At 45.7% G+C, this 23,650-nt stretch overlaps 1 protein-coding gene across 6 annotated transcripts in view; it reads right to left on the bottom strand.

Annotated features, from left to right (window-relative positions):
• Positions 1–23,650, bottom strand: part of EGFR (epidermal growth factor receptor) — a 190,842-nt gene that overhangs the window by 56,986 nt on the left and 110,206 nt on the right. For 4 of the 6 annotated variants that reach the window (XR_014246833.1, XM_082399622.1, XM_082399623.1 and 1 more), the window contains exons 2-3: positions 3,390–3,541; positions 2,343–2,526 (exon numbers count right to left, since the gene is read on the bottom strand). Coding sequence is in view for 5 of the 6 variants with exons in the window: in XM_082399622.1 (XP_082255748.1) it covers positions 2,343–2,526; positions 3,390–3,541 (336 nt within the window). In the remaining variant the exon portion in view is untranslated. Of the gene's footprint in view, positions 1–2,342; positions 2,527–3,389; positions 3,542–6,763; positions 6,848–23,206; positions 23,284–23,650 lie in introns of all 6 variants that reach the window. The other 2 variants (XM_082399625.1, XM_082399624.1) reach the window with 2 other exon arrangements.

The following is a 23,650-nucleotide window of genomic DNA, read 5'->3' as shown; positions in this document are numbered from 1 at the left end:
CCGGAATGACCGTGTGATGACGACGTGAAAGGGCAGACGCGACAGGAAGGGCGGGTGGAAGGGAGGATGGTGTGAGGGGCTTTGGGAGCATTTCACTGGAGAAAAGGGGGTGGGAGTGAGGTGCAGCAGGAGGATATGTACATGTGAGGAAGAGACGGGACGGGCACCGGGAATGCCAAGGTGTAAAACTGTTCAACTGTTCAAAGGAAGAGCTGGGAAGACATGAAAAGTCAGGGGTGATAAGAAAAGTCAAGCCTGAGCAGAGGACAAGTGCTTCCTCCGTGACATTTGTGTAAACATTTCCTGAATGACTTGTGTACACAGAGCACAGCAGCAAGAGCTGCGGGGTCAGCGGAGATGACTGATTTCTGTTGGTCCCTTTCTAAGAGGCGACATGCGTGGGGGACACGTCACACAGTTAATGACCTCACGTCCACAGAGGACCACGACTCACAACGGGGCTGGGGCCAGCTGGGTTATACGCGTGGCCTGAGCTAATCCTCGCACGGTCCTCTGACTGTAACTCAAATCTACATACGTAGCTAATGCCCAGCATCCCACAGCGGGAAAAGGACGTGGCAGAGGAAGGGTTCTCCCTGGGAAGCTCTCTGAGGCTGATGGAAAGGATGACGTTTCCTGAAGGCTGACGGGAGCACGTGGAGGAACCCGAGGGAGGGCGGGCGCCGGGGGCCACAGAGGCAGGCTGGGGGGTCGGGAAGGGAGCTTTGGATGAGAAGTCAGAGACGGCAGCAGGACACCCAAGTGAAAACGTTCACCAGGAGGGAGCCAGAGTCAAGGGATAAACTGATGAGAGGTCAGCGCTGGAGACGCAGAAGAGAGACGTCAGGGCAGCGGGACCCTCGGGACGACAGACCAGGGGCCGGGAGAGCGCCAGCGGGGAGGCCGAGGGCCCGACAGAAGCCGCGGGCAGCAGAGGCCCGCGTTAGTTATCAATAACAGCGTGTAATTCTCGCCCAGTAACCCACATTAGAGGATTATTTAATAACATTAAATAATCGGGATTGACACTACCCCAATACCAAGCGAAGAAACGGCTGTCCAGCCCTTTATCTGGAGCAATTCACTGAGTCTTCTCAGCCATCCTCGGAAGTCTGTCACCATCGTTCATCCCCATGTTTGAAGACACAGAGAACACGCTCCCGGGTGCCTGGCTGGTGAGCGATGGAGCCGGGGCTGGAACCCGACCGTCCGCTCCCACCCGCCTCTGCCTGTCGCCACGAGACAGTGACAGCGTGAGGCAGGATGGGCGTCCAGGCGGGCCGAGCACAACCGCGCACGGACAGCACGACCCAGCGCCGGGGCTGCGCCCAGCAGGTGAGGGGGTGGGAAGCCCTAAGGTCGCCTCCTGAATGCCGAGCCCAGGAGCCAACCTGGAGAGCGGACGTCGGGCTCCATGGGGCTTGGACGCTCAGCCATCCCAGCACCGCGGCCTGGGACCAGGCCCCTCCCCGCCCAGCACCCTCACCCTGTCGTGCATCCTCTGCTCTCATCCCCCATTTGGGGTCGGCCCCCTCGCTCGTCAGAGCTGCGTGGAAGATGCGAGGGCTCTGGGGGCACAGACTGGGTGGCCATCCCCGGCCATCTTTTTGCTCATGTGGGACTTCAGGAGGGTTACTTTGCCACCATTTCTTTATCTGTACAGTGGCAGAGCTACCACTTGCTTTCAAGGAAGGTTGTGGGCATTAGATGAAGTTACCAATTTAACACAGCTGGCACTGCACCTGCCGCGTGGTGAGGGCACGATCACTGTTACCTTCAATTTTTAAAAATCAACTTGACGTCTTTTCTTCATCTTCTGTAGTTTCCTCTCACAGAACTCACACAAGTGCCCTACTCACAAGAATTCAGACTTCTCCTGTAATACCTTTATTCCCTATCCTTAACTTAAAAATGGCTTTCCGGATAACAGCATTAATCTGGAAAATGTCTCAGATAAGGGTTGATTTTTTTCACGTTATGTCCCTTATACCTGAGGTCCAGGTGGTGAGACCGGCAAACTGTCTAAGCATTCCAGCTCCGATCACCTGGTCATACTCTCTTTTTTCCAGAACCTTTACCACTTTTTACGAACTCTCTGGATACTTTTCCATGAACCAGGGAGAACTGGTACTTGGCTTAAATCTTCCCTTCCCACCCCACCATCTACTATCTCCTTAGCAACTTCCACCTGCTGTATCTTGCCCATGGCTGGCACGCAAATACATCTGTGTCTGATGAATAAAAGTCTTCTCTGAATGGAATTCAGAAAAGCACCAAGTCTGCTGAGTACCATCCGAGGTCACTCTCTGCCTTTACAGCCTCCCCATTCCCTGGCCTCTCACCCTGTAAGTTTCTCATGGGCAACTCCCTCAGTCCGGTTTTATTTGCACCGTAGTTGGATAAGACTGCTAAGGCATGGGTGTTTTCATAGAGCACATTTCCTCTGATGATCTGCAGCTTTTCCAAAGGAATCTTCTCCACTGTGTTGAGGGCAATGAGTACATAGCCAGCAACCTCCTGGATGGTCTAAGGAGATAAAACATAAACGTATTATTTCTCTTTTGAGGAACTCACGAATGCAAGATCTGAAATGGGTCCAGAGAGCCCAGGACACCTAGCTGGACAGGAGTGGTTGACAGATGCGAAGCGTGTAGGTGATTACCACTGGATCCCATGGGAGGTGACAGAATTTACAATGATTCCTGCATTTTTGCCTCTTGAGCTTGATAATAATAACAAAGGACCATGTGTATTACTTAGGAATGCTGTGACTTTCATTTTGCTTGCTGTTCAACACACTGAGATGAAAAGGGAAATGTTTTATTAATTTATTTTCTATCTATCTTGCAGGTTTTCCTATTAAAAAAAAGACAAAAAACCCCAGAAGAAAACCAATCAAATCCTAAGTTTACACCAAACTCAGAAGCCTTCAGGGCTGATTCCCATTGGCTCATTAGAGGCTGCTGTGGCACATCTGGGAATTTTGTGAATGAGTTGTTAAACTCTTGGTAGCTGGAAATCAACCATGGTGGGGGTATTTATACCAAGGAAATAGTCAAATGCTACAAAGCAGGAGTTTTTTTCTTTTTTTTTTTTCTAAAGAGCCAGTATGTCAGGATACCATGGCTGAAGTGACGGTTAAAAGATTAGTGTCCACGATGATAGCGGAATGCCAGACTAATCTGTTTCTCTTTGTTTTTCTTTTATAGCTGTAACTTGACACTAGCTGGTAAAGTGGACTTTTCATAAAACTTGCATGTGTAGGTCCCTAGGACTTATAATTGCCACAGCAAAAGTAAATACACTGCCAGTTAAATTCTGCCAAGGCCTTTATCTACTTATATTTACTTCCACTATATTTGGGTAAGAATCAAATTCATTGAACTAACCTTTAGGAAAGAAAGGTTGTAACTACTTTGCATGTAGGTAATTTCCAAATTTCCAAGGACCACCTCACAGTTATTGAACATCCTCTGGAGGCTCACAAAGTGGTCTTCAAAAGTGCCCAACTGGGTGAGCTTGTTACTTGTCCCTTGGCACACTGGAAGCAAGAGGAAAAAAGGTATCACATGAAATGCCAAGTAGAAGAGCAAAACTAAAATAAAACGATATTCGCAATCTTCAACTAACTGCACACTTCAGTGACTTATGACAGAAATTCTGATCGAAGGCCACTCAGGACAACTGTGACGAAAAATGTTTAAAAGTTTATATAAGGTGCAGTTCATTATAAGGACTAGTTCATCTCTATAATGCATGGAATTGTGTAAAACCGTTAAAAGTTCAAGGGGAAATAGATGGGAACTCTATGAAAATCTTTAAGATAAAACAGTCTATAAGAGCTTTAGTGAACAAAAAATACATATCATAATATGCAACTCAGCATTACAATGATGAGTTAACAACTATATAATGAACTTTTTACTTTGCAAAATATAGCATGTCACATTATTACGTGCTCAAAGAATATTTACAAACATATTTTCTGACCATAACACTGTACAACCTAAAATCAATGACAAGAGTGTAAATTAAAACCCACTGGCTGGAGATGAAAAATATTCTAAACGAATGCACCAAAGAATAAAATCAAATACTATATAACATTTAGAAAATGACGACATGAAAACATATATTTAAAAAACACACTCAGCTCCTGAGAAACCAACATGCCTCTGTGTTTGCCCACACTCCAAGGAGCCCACCCACCCAGGCGCAGGTGCAAGGGTTTCGCATCCCCTGCCGGGATGTGGCCTTGGCACGTTAACTCCCTGATGTTTTCAGGTATCAAACTTAATATAAGAAAACATTTAAAATTAGGGGACAAAGTTTGAGTACGAAAATACATTTGCTAGTCTATCTTTAAAAGCAAAGGAGAGGATTATAATAAAGCCATGTTTATAAACCTAGCTCTTTGAACAACATGTACAGGCAAGCATAAGAAAACAAAGAGGTTCGGGGCTTTTGAAGCAGGGAGCTGTTAAGGGACTGTACTTTGAACCCAAATTATCATAAGTGAAGAAATATGGCCCCTGGCTTTGGAGGTTAGATTCAGACCAGGCCAGGCTCTTCCACGGATGCAATCTGCAACCAGGTGGCTGAGGACAGTACCAAGGCCAGAGTCAATATGCAGGGACTTCCTTCAGGAACTCTTGCCGAGTCTGCACTTCTCTTTGATAGGTCCTTTGTCCCCTCCCCACAGAAGTGTTCTGAAGAGGATCACCGTCTGCTCTTGCATTTTAGCGCCACAGCAGCGAGCACACGTTCAGATACCACACAATCAGTGCAAAGCATTTACACCAACAGTAAATATGAAGCAACCCTTACTTCCTCTTTAACTGTGTGGGGATTTCCCTCTTCTCCCCTTCTGTGGTCTCATTCAAATCTGGTGGTAGAGAGAACGTTCACACGGGAACTGCGACGGCCCACAAGACAGAGCCCCCCCGGCACTGGCTCCAGGGCACAGTGATTCCATCACTCTTCCAACCATAACACGGGACGGACCCAACATCTCTGGCTGCTTTCACCCAGGAGTGTGGACCGCTCTGACGGCAACCTCAAGTTGGAACCGCTGTACACAGTTGGCTGCAATGCATGTGGACGGGGCCAGACTGATTTCCCAATTCTAAGGTCCTTAAAGATGCCACCACCAATGGAGGTACAGGGTTTTGATGATAAAGGGTGACCTTTCCGTCGGCACACCTTGGAACAAAAGCTGCCTTCCAGCTGACAGACCATGGTCTCTAAATTTCAGCCTAACTGGTCAGCTCTGGTCTAGGGAGCCCCAAGTATTGATCATGCCCTTCACACCAGCCAGGTGACCAGTACTGACTAGAACGGGGTGTTGGAGCACATTTCTGAAGCGTTTCTTCTGTACACAGGAGGATGAAAACAATCCCAGCTACTTTCATTTTAAAGGATCAGGGGTACTAGCTTGTAAATTTCTCTTGGCTGAACCAAAGAATTTTTATTATTAAGTCACGCAAAAGTGACTTTCCTCAGTAGAAAAGGAAAACATGCCATGTCAGTTTAGACTGTTATAGAAGAAAATAATTGCAAAAAGACTGTACTTGTGTTGTCATTCACTCCTTCAAAAAGTGCTGAATGAGTATTTATTTGATGAATACCTACTATGACCCTTCACTGTTTACAATTAGTATGAATTACTTTTACATTCATAAAAGATCCTGTATCTGGAAGATAATAGCAACATTACACAATATTGATATGAAGGTTAATTTGTAAAACGTTTTGAGAAGCAACTGGACAACCTGTGTAAACAAATAAATATGCTTAAATTCCATGTCATGATGAGTCCACTTTGGAAAACCTATTTTGAGGAAATAGACCTAAACTGTCAGGCAAGATGTTGATTTATTTTCTAATAACGGCAAAAAATTGTCCAACTGTCCAACATGTTTATCCTTGAGAAAAAGCAGTTGACACACTATTTGATTCAGCTTAAGGCAAGTCCATCTTGAGTTCTATTCTGGGGTTAATTACTAAAGTATCAAAAGAAAATTTTACAAGGCTGTTTCTTCTGAGGCTTCCCCTGTCATATGCCCAAAAGGAGACAGCAAATCTAGGGTGAGGATGGGAATGGCCTGGCCTAGGTTTCTTGACTGAACAAAGTATAATCTTGGTTCCATCTTTATACCAAATATCTCATGTTATGTAATATAAAGCGGTGAGAAAATTTAAATGTGAGGCTGTTGAATCAGTAATATTAAAAAGTAAAAATCACTAACTAGTAAGGCAGATTTAAGACAAAACTGCAAGAGTGAGAGCCCTTAGCTCAGCCAGGAGAAAGTTTCTTGGTCAGCCCTTCTTCCTTATGCAACACTGAACGACTTCCCCGAGCTCTACGCCACGCTTTCCTCAAGTACAGACTTGGTGAAAACAATCCTGGCCTCCCAGAATTGTTCTGAGGATCGAATGAACACAAAAGCTTCAACTTTCTTTTGTTACAGCTAACTACTGGGAACTGTGACAGGTGTTTCACATAAGGTGCCTCTGGACAGGCATTGGGGACCTCTGTGGACGTGTCCTCGTCCTAAGGTGCTGTCTGAACTGGGCATGTTTGGATCTGCCGATTGGCTTACTCAAATACTGCGCATTAAACAGTTACTTTATGCTTTGTCTGAAGAATATTTATCCAATCATAAGAAGAAAGAAAAAGAAATACATTGTACTTTAAGAATTTCATTAAAATATGCATTTAGGCATATTTAAGCAATTTATTCAAAGAGAAATTTAGTATTACCTTAGGGCTATGAAGTCGAAAACCAGACAATTAAAAGTGTTTGTGTCAAGCTCCGTACAGCATACTAGGGATTTGCTCTCCCTCCTGCAAATGTGAAGACAAATCCTACTGAACCAAGAGCAGCAGGGCCTGCAAAGCACTTAGCTTTTCACCTTCACAGTTTATTACGACGATTCATAAATGGACAGAAGAGCTAAAAGAATTGTACTGTGAACATCCTTAAAGTAGCATTTTACTACGTTTACTTTATCATGTATCTATCCATCTCATTTTTTTGATGCATTTTAAAGTAAGGTACAGATATCAGTACCCTTCACCCTGACATGCCACTGATTACAGTTCAAGATGAGTAGACAGCTGTTGTTGAGGTAACGTCACAAACTGTGAGATAATCAGTCTTAAGTGTAGCATTGATGAGTTTCAACAAATGCATGCATCCGTGTAACTTGTTACCCCTGGAACATCACGGTTACCCTAGGAGCTCCCTCACGGCCCCGCCCAGACAATCCCTGCCCCAGACACCACACAGCGCGATTTGTTTTCACTTAGAATAGTTCTGCCTGTCTGGGGACCTCGTGCTCCTGGAATCACCCAGCACCGTCCTTTGGTGTCAGGTCCCCCGCACAGCAGGCGTTTCTGAGATTCATCCTGGTGCTGGGCTTCACGTGGCTTCCAAAGAGTCTTATGGGAAGTTATCTACGTATTACACTTGGACAGTGAGGGCTGATCCAGAGTCAGGCTGTTCTTTTTCTCAAGAACCCCCCCCCCCAATTATCTTAACTGAAAATAAAACAATCTGCCTCCTTTAAGTCTTGAGATACCCCTGATGTGAGTGGGAGAGCCTGTGGCCTTCCTGTGTCGTTGTGGGAGTGGGCCCTTCTCTTTGCCCACAAGCCTGGGCAAATCTGTATGGCTGATTAAGACACAACATGAAAACAGGTTTCTCCAGGTTTCTCCAAATCCACTTAGACACTTGTGGAATTGCCTAAGTAAACTCATAATTGTTTTAATTTGTTTTCTCTACACTTCAACGGCAACCAAAGTCACTGGGTTCTTGCCAATCTATCCCCTTCTCCAAAGTTGTCTGTTTTGATTGTTACCCCGTTTTCCACAGAGCACCTCATTTTGAAGCAGAAATCACATTGCACTGCTCTTGGTTTGAACGATCCAGGTTTCCCAGTATCATCAGAACACGGGACGGGCCCCTGCCCTCGGCCTCCCCACCTCCTCTCAGGCTCCCTCCCCCGTCCACTGGCCCAGCCACATACGTTCTCCCCCCCTCCCCCGACACACACCCCCGCCGCCGTTTCTCCCCGGCGCCAGGTTCCTGCTCCCTTCAGGGCTGTTCCATCTGCTTGGAAGGCTCTTCCCTTTCTCCCCAGCTCTTTGCATCTTTGTCTCCCTTTTTATCACTGAGATTCCAACTCACTGGACATGATATCCCTTCAGAAAAGCCCGTCTGGAACCAGAACAGCTTAAGTCCCCACCATTGCATTCTATCACATTCTCCTGATTTCTTTTCTTCTTAGCATTTATCACTACTTAAAATTATTATTTGTTTATGCAAATACACACACAGAATGGGGAGAGGTGGAATATGTACAGATATATCTCGCTGGACTGACCGCTGGGATGTGAATACACATGTTGCGTTTACATTTTAGACGTGGAAGCAATGGGTCAATGGTGGCCATGTGACCAAAGTCTTGGATGACTTGACCTAGGTCCCTCTGCCTTTCCTGTTTCCGTGTGTCTGGTGGTGGAGGAGGAGGAGGACGCAGGATGTCTCAGAAGAACGCCAGTGCTCACAGCTTTCCGGAGGGTTATCGTAAAATCTTTCTAGGCTAGGTAACATCTTTGATTAAGCTTTAAAAGCCAGAGGAAGATTCTGCCCACTTTCATCCTGAAAAGGTTTAAGGAAATCTCAAATAAGATATTTACATAATGGATTTAAAAATAAATAAGGAAAAGATACTCAGAGTTTGCCAGAGGTTTCGTCGTATCAGGATTTATCATTTCTTTTGCCTTACTGCAACTGTATTATGGTGGCAATTTCAAAATGTGTATGTATATACATTTCAACTATTCAAAAATGCACAGAAACATGACAGGAAGAATATATACCAAATGCTGTTAACAATAGTCTTTTATGAATAGTGGGATTCTGGGTGTTTTTCTTATTTCCTCCTTATAGTTTCTCCATTTTTCAAATTTTCTACAGTGACCATATATTTCTTTATAACAAAACATTATCGAGGAGATAATTTACAAAAATCTGTGTTGAACAAGGCCAAAAGAAGGACATTTTTAATAAAATACACTTCACAAAAATGGAGAAATGATTTGCAAAGTTTTGCATGTTAAACGGCTTTATGAAAGTGGTTTAAAAATTAGAAATAACTGAATGAAGTACTATATATCGAAAGTGTTAGAAGGGCGAGTAAACTGCAGCTTATGCACATCAGTGTTGTTCAGAACAGCTGCATATGGCAGCCCCTGGGAAACGCCATGCATTGCACACACATGGTTTCTCCTCAGATGAGGACAGAACTGAAGAGTTCCCAAGTTCCATTTTCTTCCTGATCTATCAATACATTTTTCCATTTCAGGGAGCAGACAGTAAGTTTATTCTATAGGAAAATGTTATAAATTGTGATTACGGCACCAGACTAGCCTGTGAAACTTATTTAATCCACACAACAGTTTGTAGGAAACTAGATCTACAGTTCAGTTATAATGAAATAATTGGGAAAATAATAAGAGTAAATACAAAATAGTGTTTAAATTTTCACTGTTGTTTAATCAAAGGTTTTGTGGAAGGGGAAAAGTCTCATTATAATTTTGAAAAAGATTTTTCTTTATTTTCCAAAACTTTATATTTTATCAGTAGTTCCTTATTTTATCATATTTGATTTCATAACTAATAAATAGTTCTCAGTTTGTAGGCATCCAAAGATTGTTGTCAAACTGAATTTCAATCTACACTGCAACTTGTAATATGCACATGTAGTACTCAAAAAGTCCTCTTAAATTCTTGATAATCTGCCATGTGCATTATAATATGCCTACTGGACTAAACATGCCAAGCCTCGGCACGTCCAACACGTTTGCAAACTCAGGTAACTCTAATTAAGTTAACAAGCAGAAGACTTTAAAATTACACCTATTTTATTTTTGAGTCGGGGCACAGAATACCAAAACTGGTTGATTTCCTTCCCCATGATTCTCCTCCTAGCCATTAAAATTAGCCCAAGCCCAGTTTATGACTTTTAAAAAATATACTGCGTTAGGACACCTGTGCATATTGTATCCACTTTCTTGGGAGTTAACTGATGTTTATGAATCCCGGGAAGGCCAGTTCTGGGAGGGATTGTGGAAGGTTTCCAGGGACCGCATCAAACATCTGCCCTATCAGTGTGAAGATTGTGATGTATCGTTATGGGATGATCTCCAGCCAGTTATCGCAACTCTCTGGGTCTCGGTGTTCTCACTGGTTAAAATCAGACCAGCTTGATGCATTTGACAGGGTAGTTGTGGGAAGTAATGAGATCGTGGACATGAACGTGCTTCATAAATCACAAATCTCTCTAAATACAAATCATGTCTGACACTACGGCTTCACCACAGCAGTATTCACAGTAGCCAAAACACTGCAGTCTATTTCTGCCTATGTGTCTTCAAGGATACCAGCAAACTATCCCCCCCGCTTACCCGCCCAGGATTTCTTTCTTTTTTTCTTTTTTTTTTAAGATTTTTAGAAATTTCATGTAATGTCTGAAACATTTATATTAACATATTTCCATACAAGGATTAAGAAAGGATTTCTTTCTTAAATGCACTCAACAGAATTTGATGAGTTGTGTTGAAATTTGGGATGCTTTAAAATTCTGAAATTAAAGACATCACTTTTCATTTTTATAGGATGCTGTCCAGTCCAGAGAATGGTCCTGACAACGGAAATGAAAAATCTTGAATCACAGGGCTGGCCATCAACTCCATTTGTATAGGTAGTTGAATGGCTGGTAGATCAGAAATGAATTTTACCTATTTTGAACCATCAGGAATGGATTTGGACCGGAGAAGATTTCAGAAAGCCATACTGATCTTTTATTCATTCAAGTCCAATAAATCTCTTTCGAGTACTTGGCAACACGTTCTGTCTCTGGTCATCTGTATTTTAAATACACGGACATGTACTGAATGAAAATTCATGGATAGATGAACGATACATATCAGATTATACATCAGAATCTATATCAGGTAACACAGAACTAGACCTCTATGGGACTGGAGCGTTCCTTGATTGAATGTTGAATGCTGAGCAGGGTGCACTGAGGAAAGGACAGAATGCTGGATTTGGTTTAAAATCTCTCTGTGTGAAAATATACCAAGAGTGAATTTAGTGAGTCTGGCTGTTCCTTTCTAGATATATTGTGAGTAATCGCCTCCTCCCGACCCGGGTTCTGTTTTTCTCATCTCCTAGCTGGGGACTATTGCTTACTCATGCTCAGGGCTCTCTCTCTGCACACAGGCATACTTCTGAAGTGAGTAATGCCACTTCCCTTCCAAAGGTCCGCTGGCCAAACCACTGCTTGGATGCTTTGCCCGCACTGCGATTTTGGTGCTTCTGACCTATTTCTTCAGAGCCCTGTTGCGTTCTCAGGTGATGACTTCAGCCCGACCGGTGTGGGGCAGCACAGAGTCCACGATAAGATTAGTACTTGACACTGCACAGTTGCAATGACAGTCTGCAAAGCTCTTCCTCAAGAAGGCGACCGCAGACACCTGCCTGTCACCTGGATGAGGAAGGGCTGGTTACCCTCTCTCACCGCCGAAGCTGGCCATCGCGTGAGGGTTTGTTCCCTCCTGCTCTGTGGTCCGCACCAGGGCCACGAGGGCTGTCTGTTCTTCTGATCATTCACTTCTTCGACGAAAACATATTTCATATTTAATAAAATGGTTCTACAACCGTTGCCAGGAATGAATCCGAAGTGCTCACTGCCCCGAAGAAATGTATTCGTCCTTTGGGGAGATGACTTTACATATGAAATAGTCACAGGACATCCCACAGCCAAGCGGTGCAGAGACGCTAAAGGAACCCAGGTCGGCAAGAGGAGAAGTCGCTGACCGCGAGCTACCCGGGAACGCTCCCCGCACTCCTCACTGTCAAGCAAATGAGGCCACGCTACCCCACGTTCCCATAAAGAACAGGCTGCCTACAAGTGCCGGCTGTTGGGCTTGGTGACCTCACTGTACCCAGTCACACCATTTGCTACACGAAGAAAGTAAGGTTCCTTCCATCTCTCCTTCCCCCCTGCATTCCCCTCCTCTGGGCCACCTGGGGATACAAGTGATCCTTCCTGGGTTCTTGATAGTTATCTCTAAGAATCACTTCTCCACGCATTCTTCTTATTGAAGGAAATTCTGGAAAAGATTTGTAATTTGCAAGGAAATAAAAGATTTCCAATCCACAACAGGGGCTAAGGGCCTTTCTGGCAAGTATTTACTTCCCTGCAGAAGCACTGTGTTTGGGTGCTATGCGGTTGTGCATGCCTACCTTCCACCCCAAGATGGTTTGAATGTCCTTTTAAATGTGTTCATCTATTATCACTCATGTTTTAAAGAAATCAGTCTCTAGTGCACAATGGTGTTTCAAGGTCACCTCTCTAAACATACACACATTTAAGTTGGTTTACTCATGAGCGTCAGAAAAAAACCCAAACACACAAATAGCCACTACCCGCCACCAAAACGAAAAACAAAAAACAAAAACCCAAAGCAAATGACAACAACAAAAATCCAAACAAGGGAGTAATCACTAAGACACCGGGAGAGGCCATGACACCAGTGTTTTCTTCTGAAAACCAAGATGCTCCCAGCACCCCTCCCTTTGCTCCCTGGGCAGCACAGGCCACCGTAAGGCTAGGTCTAGTTCCTCAGCTGGCCCGTGGTGTTCGGGATCCGCCCGGCCTTTGCCGTGTGAAGACTTCCAAAGGCGGCCTTTGCAGAACCGCAGGAAAGCCCAGAGGAGACGACACGCAGGAGGTCATAGGGGACCTCTGACACTCCTGCGGGGGAACCCACAGGAACGAGGAGCAGGGGAAGGAAGCAGAGGTGCAGAAGGAGGCCGGTCTACGGGGGGTGCTGCTTGGGAAAGCGCGGATTGTTGCGGGGGGTGCGGAGGGGACAAAGCTAGCACGGCTGAGAATTCTAGGCCGCTTCTCGAGTCTGAGCTTGCACAGTGCTGCTTCAGGCTGGAATCGCTCTCTGCGGGGGAGTCATTGTATCCTTTTTGCTGCTGGGAACAAATCAGAAGCCGTGAAAGGAGGAAAGTCATCTCCCTAAAAAGGTGATGGGCTTGATTTCACCCACCAGCAGAGTCTGCCGCTTGCTTTTTTTTTTTTTTAAAGTTACTGAAACATGTCAGGTCCTCAGCACAACTATTTGAACCAGTGCTTCGTACTCAGGTCATGAAGGATTTGAAAAGTCAGAAAAGGGGCAAGTTAAACACCACTGCCTCCCCCCGACCCCCCACCGCCACCGCTGCCATTCTGACTACAGAACAATAGTGTGCGACTTTTACAATGACTTGTCAAAGACCAGTGGCCTTGGAGCCACAGGGGCTGGATAAGAACTCTGGCCCCACCGCTACGGAGGTCACTTCTCCATCACATTGAGGCTCCTTTTCTTCACCTATAAAATAGGGGCTCTTGGGAGGATTCAGTGACACATGGTAGGCTCAGTAAATATTACTACGACTTGAATCTGAGTTAAATCTGGACCGGGTCCAGTCGAATGAATTGTTTCCTTCCTTCCAAGCACTCCCAGAGGCTGACCCCTCTGCCCTCTGCTCACGTGGCTGTCTGTGGCCTGGTGAGCAGCCGTGGCTCCTGTACTGAGGGAAGGAGCAGTGACCTTCCTGACCACAGCTAACCGGCCACGGGGACGAGCCCAGGGCTTGAAAGCGGGGGCATCTGGGCCTGTATCTGACCAGGGGGTCTGTGCCCGGCACTGAAAGCTGAGGAGGCCACACCTACTGTGTGCCTTTTAGAAGAATTCCCTGAGGAGAGCTCCAGCTTTCTGCTCAGAACATTCTCTCCCGTTGTTATTTTTCATTTAGAAGAAAGCCTCGCCTGACCCTTTGTGGTGGTTTTGTAAGTGCAGTTGGATTTGTGTGCTGTGTGTATGCACATGTTTTTAATTAATGCTTGTTTTAAAATGAACAATTTTTTCACTTACTCCTACTTAATTTAAATATTCCTTTTAAGTTTCATTTTAAAATGGTCCCAGCGGTGGAGGCCTGCAGCCTCTCTTTCCTTGGTTTGCAGTTTGACCCAAAGCCCACCCCAATTCCTGGGCTCAGTGACTAGGAAATACTGACTCAGAAATCACTAAAAACTTCTAAGTTAACTAAGAAGAAGCCTGAGCCAACTTTCTGCCACAGAAGAATCTTGATTTTGCTCAGATACTACTGTTTCTAGAACATATAAGCTCTCCACGAGGAGCTAGCAATTCAAGGTAATAGTTTTCCTACGGAACCATCTGCTATTAGATGGGTCACGTGCCTGGAAAAATGCATGAACGAGTGATGCCAACCAGAGCTGCCTCTCACCCTGCAGGTCTGAGTCCAGAAAATACAGTCTGAAGCATCCTGTATGCTGGTCCAGAGCAGGGGCTGGCAAACTTTTTCTGAAAACAGCCAGAGTAAATATTTCTGGGTTTGCAGATGACAGGGCCTCTGTCCCAACCCTCAACCCTGCTGTGGCCCAAACTCAGCCACAGACAACAAGCAATGTCAGCCAGGCCCCACCGTGCGCCAATAAAACTTTATTCGCAAAACAGGCAGCAGCTGGATTTGGCCCCTGGGCTGTACTTTGCCGATCTCTGCTTTAGAGGAAGGCCTGACAGAAGGTGGGGAAGCACGTGATTAGAATTTCCTCTATTCTGTACTTTCTAGAAGATAAACCTGGTTAAAGTGAGTCATTTTGCTCCAAGGCCAAACTCCAGAAGGGTTTTCTTAGGGTTAAGCTCTTCCTATTTTATCCTCAGCTAAATAGAGGAATTGAAGATATACGGTACTAAGAACTTATAAGGAAGTGCGGGGCTGGAAGCTGTCATTTAAGTGTTTGGGGCAGTGAGGTTACGGTTCTGTGCGAAGCTACGTCATCTACTCTTAGAACTGGACATCAGCAAGAGGGAGGGGATATGGGGATAGATGTATATGTAGAGCTGATTCACTTTGTTGGTTTTTTTTTTTTATAAATTTATTTATTTTTGGCTGCATTGGGTCTTTGTTGCTGTGCACGGGCTTTCTCTAGTTGTGGCGAGCCGGGGCTACCCTTTGTTGCGGTGCGTGGGCTTCTCATTGTGGTGGCTTCTTTTGTTGCGGAGCACGGGCTCTAGGCACGCGGGCTTCAGGAGTTGTGCCTCGCGGGCTCTAGAGCGCAGGCTCAGTAGTTGTGGCGCACGGGCTTAGTTGCTCCGCGACATGTGGGATCTTCCCGGACCAGGGCTCGAACCCGTGTCCCCTGCATTGGCAGGCGGATTCTTAACCACCGCACCACCAGGGAAGCCCTGATTCACTTTGTTATACAGCAGAAACTAACACACCATTGTAAAGCAACTATACTCCAATAAAGATGTTAAAAAAAAAAAAAAAAAAAAGAACTGGACATCCAACTCCATATCCAGGAATCCTGGCTTCCCATATTCACGACAAATGGTTATCAAGTCCTGATGGGCCTTCCGCGTGACTAAGAGTTTTAATCTTGCTAAGAGTTTGCGTAGCAGCCCACTCCTGACTTACAGCTCTATCCCAGAATTATTCCTTACACTGATCTGAAGCTAGACCCATGATAATTTCCTCTGACTTAACACAGATGCAACCGGCCCTGCAGATACTGAAGACAACAGCAGTCTCTCACTGCTGTTCTCACCGCAGTGCTTTCCCCACCCCGACTCCACCTCCGAAGCGCTCTTGGGAGTTCCACGTGTGTGGTCTCCCTTCACAGCTACACCCTCCAGAGAGGCTGCCCCATCAGCCTCCTCCTCCTGGTTCCTCAGCCCCGGCTGCCTCTCATGGATGTGCACTTGCTCATACTTGGGTGGTGAAAGCGTTCTGTTGTTTCACAGCACATCCTGTCTCTTTAAAGAATAATATATGTCACCTGAGAACGACAGCAAACATGCTGTTTCCTTTGGCTTCCCTTTAGCTTATTACACTGAGAAATTCAGCAAGCAATAAGGGATGAATAAATACTGCTAAATTACCAAAATATCTGTACTAACATCATATATGAGTTTTCAGCAGACTTGATTCACTTCTTTAAGTTTAATCACTAAAATGGCAGTTGAGCAATGAAAATGGAATCTCCACTGCATCTATTAATAGTAGGGCTGACCGTAAATTCCTCTCAGGCTTGGATGAGGAAGTATTTTTCCTTGCTCGGGTCTCTCTTAGGTTTTACTTTCTATTACATCCTCCTGGCCTAATGGAATTGGATTTGCTACTGACTGCAGGTACAGAATTCTGTTGTTGAAAGCCCACTTTCTGACTGAATGTATTTGGGATTTAACCAGAGTGATGTCTTCCAAAAACATGGTCTGTTAGAATAACAGACAAGAAAACTTATCATTGCCATCCTTGCTGCGTTATTAATTATTACCCAAGGGAATACATAAAAATAACTCACACAGGGGATTCACAAAACATACTTCATGTCTTCTCTTGAAAAAATTCCTACCTTCGACTTCTCTCTTCTGCTTTTCTCTTGCTCACAGAAGACATTTTGTAATTCTCTTCCTTGCTCGGCTTTCTAAAATAGCCTTCATTTAAGCTCAATGACCAAGGTGAAACTGCTCCACCATGAAAATAATTCTAGGCCAAAGAATCCTGGAGTGGGGTTTCCTTATCTGTTAGTGGGAAACTATTTGGATTTTTTCCCCTTGGTGATAATCGGAGACTAATCTCCAGGAGCCACGTATGCGGCTTTTAATCATTGTTAGTGTCTTTCAAAATGCAGGTACCGTAAGTGAAGTTACAAGGCTTCACCAAGATGGCCTCCACCTATGTGCTTGTGACTCTGAGTCTAAGAGACTCCTGGTGGTTAAGGGAGAGCAGTGGAGTGATGGGGCTGGAGCCAATTACCTGGGTCTGGAAAACCACCGCAAGTGAAAGATGCTGACCCGCGCTATATGTCTTAAGTACCAAATTCAGGCTCAACAATTCACTCCAGGAGATGGGAAAACTTTTTATTTGTTCTTGTGCCAGCCCCGGATTCTTGGGCTGTCCCATTCAATCCGACAGAACATGCTGACAGAGATAAAGTCATTCCTGGCAACCTGGGGCCCTGCAGGTCCCTGCAAGGCCAGTGCTGTGTGAGGATGGTGTCCAAGGTCTTTTAAAATGGCCAGGGGGCCTAGGTGCAATGGACATATTTCAGTAAGTTGGTAATGTGTAACCTAAAGTACTTTTTGGGTTTGTTTATTTTTTGCTTTTTAAGCTGACTATCTGGTTATTGAGGCCAGTAACCAGAGAAGTGAAAAACTGTTAAGTGTGTGCTTTATGTTTTGAGGACTCATCATTAAGCTGTTTATTCTGGCACATTGTCAAATCTGCAGAAAGGGGCTGGTGGCAGCAGAAGGGGTTACCCAGTGGGGCTGTAGGAATGCCTCCAGTGGACCAATTTCTACCCTGTGGAATGGCCATGCAAACCAGACTTTTCTCCTTGAAGCCGAGAAAGTTTCCTACACAAACATTTCTTTGTAAGCTCAATTAACTTTTACAATAATTTGTGCTTTTAGTTTAAGAACTACAGATGTTGTGTGGGTGTTGGTGAGGGGGTGGGAATGAGAGGGTAAAGGAGCAAGGATATAGATCCTCCCCCTTTGGAAAATGCCGTAACACTTCCTTTCATGGAAAAAGCACATCAGGTTTTAGAATTACTAAAAAATTTGAATCGTTTGTAGGACGATGAGAGAAAGCCATAGCTCTTTGGTTTGGGGGAGGCCAGACTGGGCCACCTCCCAGCGTCCCGCCCTCCTAATGAGACCCAGATCTTTGTGGCATGATTATCTGGAATTGTAATTTTTATGTGGGAAACAGTCCAAAAGTTGGGGTAGCAGAACCTAGCCATTCATCAAATGCTAGCTCAATTTGCAAAAGACATACAAAACCAAAAATATTAAATAGCAATTGGGAGCAAGTATTAATGTGCTAAGGGACAGGGGAACTCTTATTAACTAGATAATAATTTAGTTTTCACTGGGGAATGGTTTTTACCACTAGAAATACACATGCATTTCCCCCCCCCTTAAGTCTAGTCACTTCTTATTTAGTGTTGATTTTAGGTTAAAAGGGGGTGTTTGGGTGTTACTGGATGTTTGTGGCTGTTTCATAGGACAATTCCTAAGTCAATTTTATACCCCAAATCCCACAATACTTTACATATAATGAATGTTACATTCATTATACCCTCATCCACTTACAAATAGAATTACATTTACAAAACGCTTTATACTTCACACTTGCAAATAATCTCAACTTTCTAATTCATCTCTACCTAATACTTAAGCTATTAAAGAAAATCAACCTAATAAGGAAACTACTGAGAATCTAGCCCACTAGGATGAAAGCCCCTTGTGACCACACCCTGCTTAGCGAGGGCAGCGCGGGGACCGCTTCCCTCCAGCGTTTGTACGGCAGATGCCCGCTGGACACCTGACCACCGTGTGCAGGGACCAGCGCAGAGGTTGCCTGTGGTGAATGCTCCTGTCTGAGTGCGAGGATTCCAGCTCCGATGCCTGCCTTTGAGCCAGCTCTGAGGGGACCGGTGGGGTCACCCCAGGCAAATCACTCCTGGCTCAGCCTCGCTTTCCCTCCTCTGTAAAATGGGGGTAAAAGTGCCACCCTCTTGGGGTCGGTGTGAGGACGAAATCGTTAGCATCTGCAAGGCCGTGTCTGCTCGCGGAGGCCATCGCCGTTACCGCTGTCATCACCACTGTCACTGCAGCGTCCGTGTGTGTCAGGCACGCGTGAGGTCCGGGCACACGGCTGAGATAGGTCTGGCACTGTCCCTGCTTCGTGAAGCTTGCACTCCAGTGGGGAGACAGGCAGCCACCAAATCATGGATCAGTTCGGTGCTGCAGCGTGGCTGGGAGCGTGGCTGGGGGAGGGTGTAGAGAGGGTCGACCCTGACGCAGTCAGAGCGGCCCTGGCAGGATTCCCTGAGCTACGGCCACACAGCTGAGCTCTTAAGGACAAGAGGAGCTTGGCCAAGTGCGGGGAAGGGCTCGGGGGGGCTTTCTTGCAGCAGGAGCTGCGACTGGCGAAGGCTCCCTGGCTGGCAGGACTTGAGTCTAGCAGAGATGCAGCCCAGAGAGCAGCGAAAGGGGAGGCAGGGGGGCCGCCGAAGGGCTTGCTGCTGAGGACCTTCCGTTCCGTTTTAAAGGCACGAGAAGCCACCGACAGGTTTCAAACAAAGAGGAACATGCTCAGATTTGTGTTTAAAAAATACCTGCTGTGGGAGACCAGCTCGGTGCTTTGTGACCACCTAGAGGGGTGGGATAGGGAGGGTGGGAGGGAGGGAGACGCAAGAGGGAGGGGATACGGGGATGTATGTAAATGTAGAGCTGATTCACTTTGTTATACAGCAGCAACTAGCACAACAATGTAAAGCAATTAGACTCCAATAAAGATGTTAAAGAAAGAAAAACCTGCTGCCTTTTGGAGCAGGACCTAGATGGTGCCCCGAAGAGGGCGTGTCCGTACGAGGTCCTGTGGGAGGGGATGCTCTGTGCCAACATCCTGGTGTTGCAAGATGCCCCACTGGGGAAACTACATAAAAGGTTGCACGGGGCTTCTCGGTGCCAGTTCTTACAACATGTGAGTTTCCACTTTTCCCAAAACAAGAAGTTTAATTGCGTTACTTTTTCAGAAGCACAAGCTGTAAGGCAGAAGTCTGGCAGGAACTGTCATCCTTAGAATGTGTCAGCTGTCGGAAGAGCCAAAGCCCTAGGCTGGAACCCAGTGCTGGGGGCAATGAGCCTGGCTTCTGGCGGTGCCCTGGTGACAGCGGACTCTTCACCTCTAAGTGGGATATCAATAGCTTGTAATTTTCAAACGCTGCGATTTTTTCTTGTAAAGAGGAAAGCCATTATTTTTTTTAAAAGACTACCATATCTTTTTTTTTTTTTTAATTGGGGTATAGCTGCTTTACAATGTTGTGTTAGTTTCTGCTGTACAGCGAAGTGAATCAGCAACATGTATACATAGATTCCCCTCTTTTTTGGATTTCCTGCCCATTTAGGTCACCACAGAGCATTAAGTAGAGTTCCTGTGCTACACAAGCATGCGGTCTCTACAGGGCACGAGAATTATGTTTCTCTATGCCATGTCACACCTTTGTAAAATTAAATAATCCCCCTCTTCTAACTTAAACAAAAGGCCCTACTGTCCCGTGGAGAAGGGCCCAGAAGATCTCCAGAGCAGTGTGGGGAGACCAGTTAGGCAGCTACAGAACAGTCTAGAGCCTCAAGATGCAGAGTGGGGTCTGCAGACTGGCAGCGTTGGCCTCGCCTGGGAGAGCCTGTTAGAAATGAAGAGTCCTGGGCCCGTCGCAGACTCACAGAATCAGAATGTGTATCTTAACCAGGTCTCTAGGAGACGCCCCTGCACTGAGCTTTCCGAGCCCGGCACTAGCATGGTGGCAGGGTCACGGGCACCCCCGACAGGTGTTAAGGAGTTTGACTCCACAGAACTGGGGAGAGCTTGTTATAGAAGCACAGAAGAGGCCTTTCCAAGTAAATATCTGGACTGTTTGAGCTCGTCATGGCAGCAAGGAAAAACGAAAGGCCTAGATAATAGGGAAAGACCTTGAGTTCAGTCCAGACCGGGCGAGAGGGGCTGCCCGCCTCGCCTGGGGCCTAGTCTCCCTGCTCGGGCTGCAGATGACAGCGGTGCATCCTACGGACAAGCAGGTGGTGATGGCTCCCGACCGTCAGCCAGGTGCACTGCCCACAAGGGTCCATCCTTTGAGTTAGTTACGCCGAGTCCAAACCTGCATATCATGACAATGCAGACTTCAAAAAAGTCCCCAGATCCATGGTATTCACACAGGACCCCCTATAGCTTTCTAACTGGAGGCCGCAACCAAAGGGTATCCTGAACAACATCGTAATTGTAGAGCTTAAATTCGCGATTTTGAGATTCTGTAAACACCAACAATGTCAAACAAGTCTCCAGAGCCCGGGTCCACACTTTATGTGGGGTTCAGCCTCCATCATGAATAACTGAGTCAATCTAAGGCCTACGTGTGCCTATACACAAACCTGGTAGAGATTTGAAACATACTGATTTCAATAAAACATGCTGAAACAAAGCTTTTAGATTTGATTGAAGTAGTATGGAATGTCACAGGGCCATTTTGTGCCAATAGCACAGGGGGAAAATATCGACAAGTCTGGACATTTTAAAACCATGACTGATCTAGAGCAGAGTTTTCCTGTAACTGAAGCTACAGCTTTCCTGTTCATGTCCCTATTCCTTTATGCACCCTCTCTAATTAGGCTTTAGAAACACACACACACACACACACACACACACACACACACACACACACACACACACACAGAGCTTTAATTCTGTGTTTGAGCAGGGAAAGTTCAGTTGCTCTAGTCTTTCATTACATTTCTCCCCATATTTTGATCCCTCTCTGTCTTATCCCATAGGCTTTCCTTCTCAGAAACTGCATCTTAGATTTAAACTGACACTGACACTTATACTAGTGAGACACTGCAGCTCTAAAGCTCCTCTTACAAAGCCTCATGAAATGAAGCACATGATAAAGATGGGATGAAGCTCTTCAAGACGGTGCCAGCAGTCGTCTGTTACATAAGTAACCTCTGAAAACACTTTACATGGAGGTACACTTTAAGTATGAAGAAATGCATTTTCCCACAGACTCTATTCTAAACAGAAAGTAAAGATCAAAAACCTTAAGAAGAATATATCCTTTCTGGGCATATAATCTTGAGCAGAAGTATGCAGTATTTTTAGTTAAGTTTTCTTCATGTTTGTTTATCAAAGGAATGATTATGCTGATTACTGTAAGTGCATTTTGAATGTTAATTTCTTAATTGCTTGCATAGATATTTATGTGCAAAAAATACCTCTTTTACCCCTTGGCTTTCACCACGGCATCACCATCATTCCACAAATTCACCTGAGACTTACTAGGTCACACCAAGAAGGGTCTGTAGCCGCACATCACATTTTTTCCATACAAGAAATTTAAGACACAGCCTGGTAAAATTGGAGGAACCAGGTGGGTCATTTTCAATATCTTCTATAGGAAGCCTGTAGATTAAAAAGGAATTCGTGACCTAGTCTTGTGACTTCTTTCCTGATCAGAGGCCATCACTCTAAAACAACCCAGCATGTGGATTATGTTAATGTGATCTTTGCATCGAAGGTGTGCTACTGTAAACTATCAATTAATTAACCAGTCAATTCATCTGTCACCATATACTGAACACAAGGCACTTGTGCACTGGCCCCTGCCCTGAAGGAACTCCGCCCGTGGCAGAGACAGGACGCGACGTGCTGGGAAGAAGTTACGGCAACTGCTCAGGCTGCTAATTCTCAGCTAAGCGAGGATAGAGGGCACCTTTAAAAAAAAAGCTTCCTAAAGGAGCTGATGCTTGAGTGTATTGTGAAGAGCAGCTTTTCGTTGTGCAGAGGAACAAGGGGGAGACAGAACAGAGGAACAGAACATGAGAAGACTCGGAGGAGGTGGGAAGAAGCAGGGAGACACAGGTCCATCCGCTGAGCGAGCCGGCATCCTGATGCCAGCCCGGAACAGCGGCTCCAGAAGTGAGCCGGGCACTGATTAGGAGGAAGGAGCACACAAAGCGCTGGCAGTGGGGGGAGGGCTTGTGGCAGGCAGGCAGGCAGGCAGGCAGGGGCCGAGATCACCAGATCACCGTGCGCGCTGCCAGAGGGCAGGGAGGACGGGTGCCACAAGGGAGGCTGAGGGCTGGGAGCACAGGAGGCCAGTGAGAGGTGTGGGTGTTGGGGTCTCCGAGGGCTCTTAGGGAGGAGATTCCCATACTGCTTGTTTCACAGAGGACCTAAGTAAATTGATATCGTTTCTTTCAGAAAGTGGGCTTAGACCCACCCTCTAAATCTTTTGGGGATGGACTCTAAGGGTCTGAATTGACTTTAAAAAAATCTAACAGCGTTATCTATTTAATTTTTAAAAATTGTATCGTGTTAAGACACTTAACGTGAGACCTACCCTCCAAACCGGTTTTAAGCGCACAATACGGCGTGACTCGATGGGATCGGACAGCAAGGAGCCCCATGCACAGAACAGACCCCGACAAATACACTTGTTAGACGGCTGAATTAATTACAGCGCACACTCGATTGCATCACTGAAATACCTTTTTAGTCTGGTGAAGGGGAAGGCCTTCTAATATGAAGATCAATTAAATGACGTTATCCAGGAAAGCTTGGTAATCTAAAACAAAAGATAAAAACCACCCATTATGCTGCAGAGTGGTGTATTTCTAGTCTGTTTTTAATGGTGATTCTCTGAATGGAATTCAGATAGAGAAAGAAAGTAATAGGGGTGGTGGCCGGGTTGGGGAATGAATGGAGCGAAAGACAGAGCAGCAGAAAGCATGGCCCAGCCGGCTGGCTACGGGGACCAGTGCAATCTCTAGAAGGGCAGGATCTACTGTTCTTCTAGTCATGGAAAATGCCAAGATGTCCAAGACATTCCTCTAATGGCCAAGCCACTACCTGACAGGAAAGGATGGCACGATGCCACGGAGAGGACACGCCCTACCTGCCCTGCTCCGGTGCGGGGAGGAGAAGTCCCATCT

The sequence above is a fragment of the Balaenoptera borealis genome (genome assembly GCF_965194805.1).
Source record: "Balaenoptera borealis genome assembly, chromosome: 7".
In the NCBI taxonomy this organism is placed as follows: Eukaryota; Metazoa; Chordata; class Mammalia; order Artiodactyla; family Balaenopteridae; genus Balaenoptera; species Balaenoptera borealis.
Note: the sequence above shows the minus strand (reverse complement) of the source record. Positions and strands in the feature narration are given on the sequence as shown.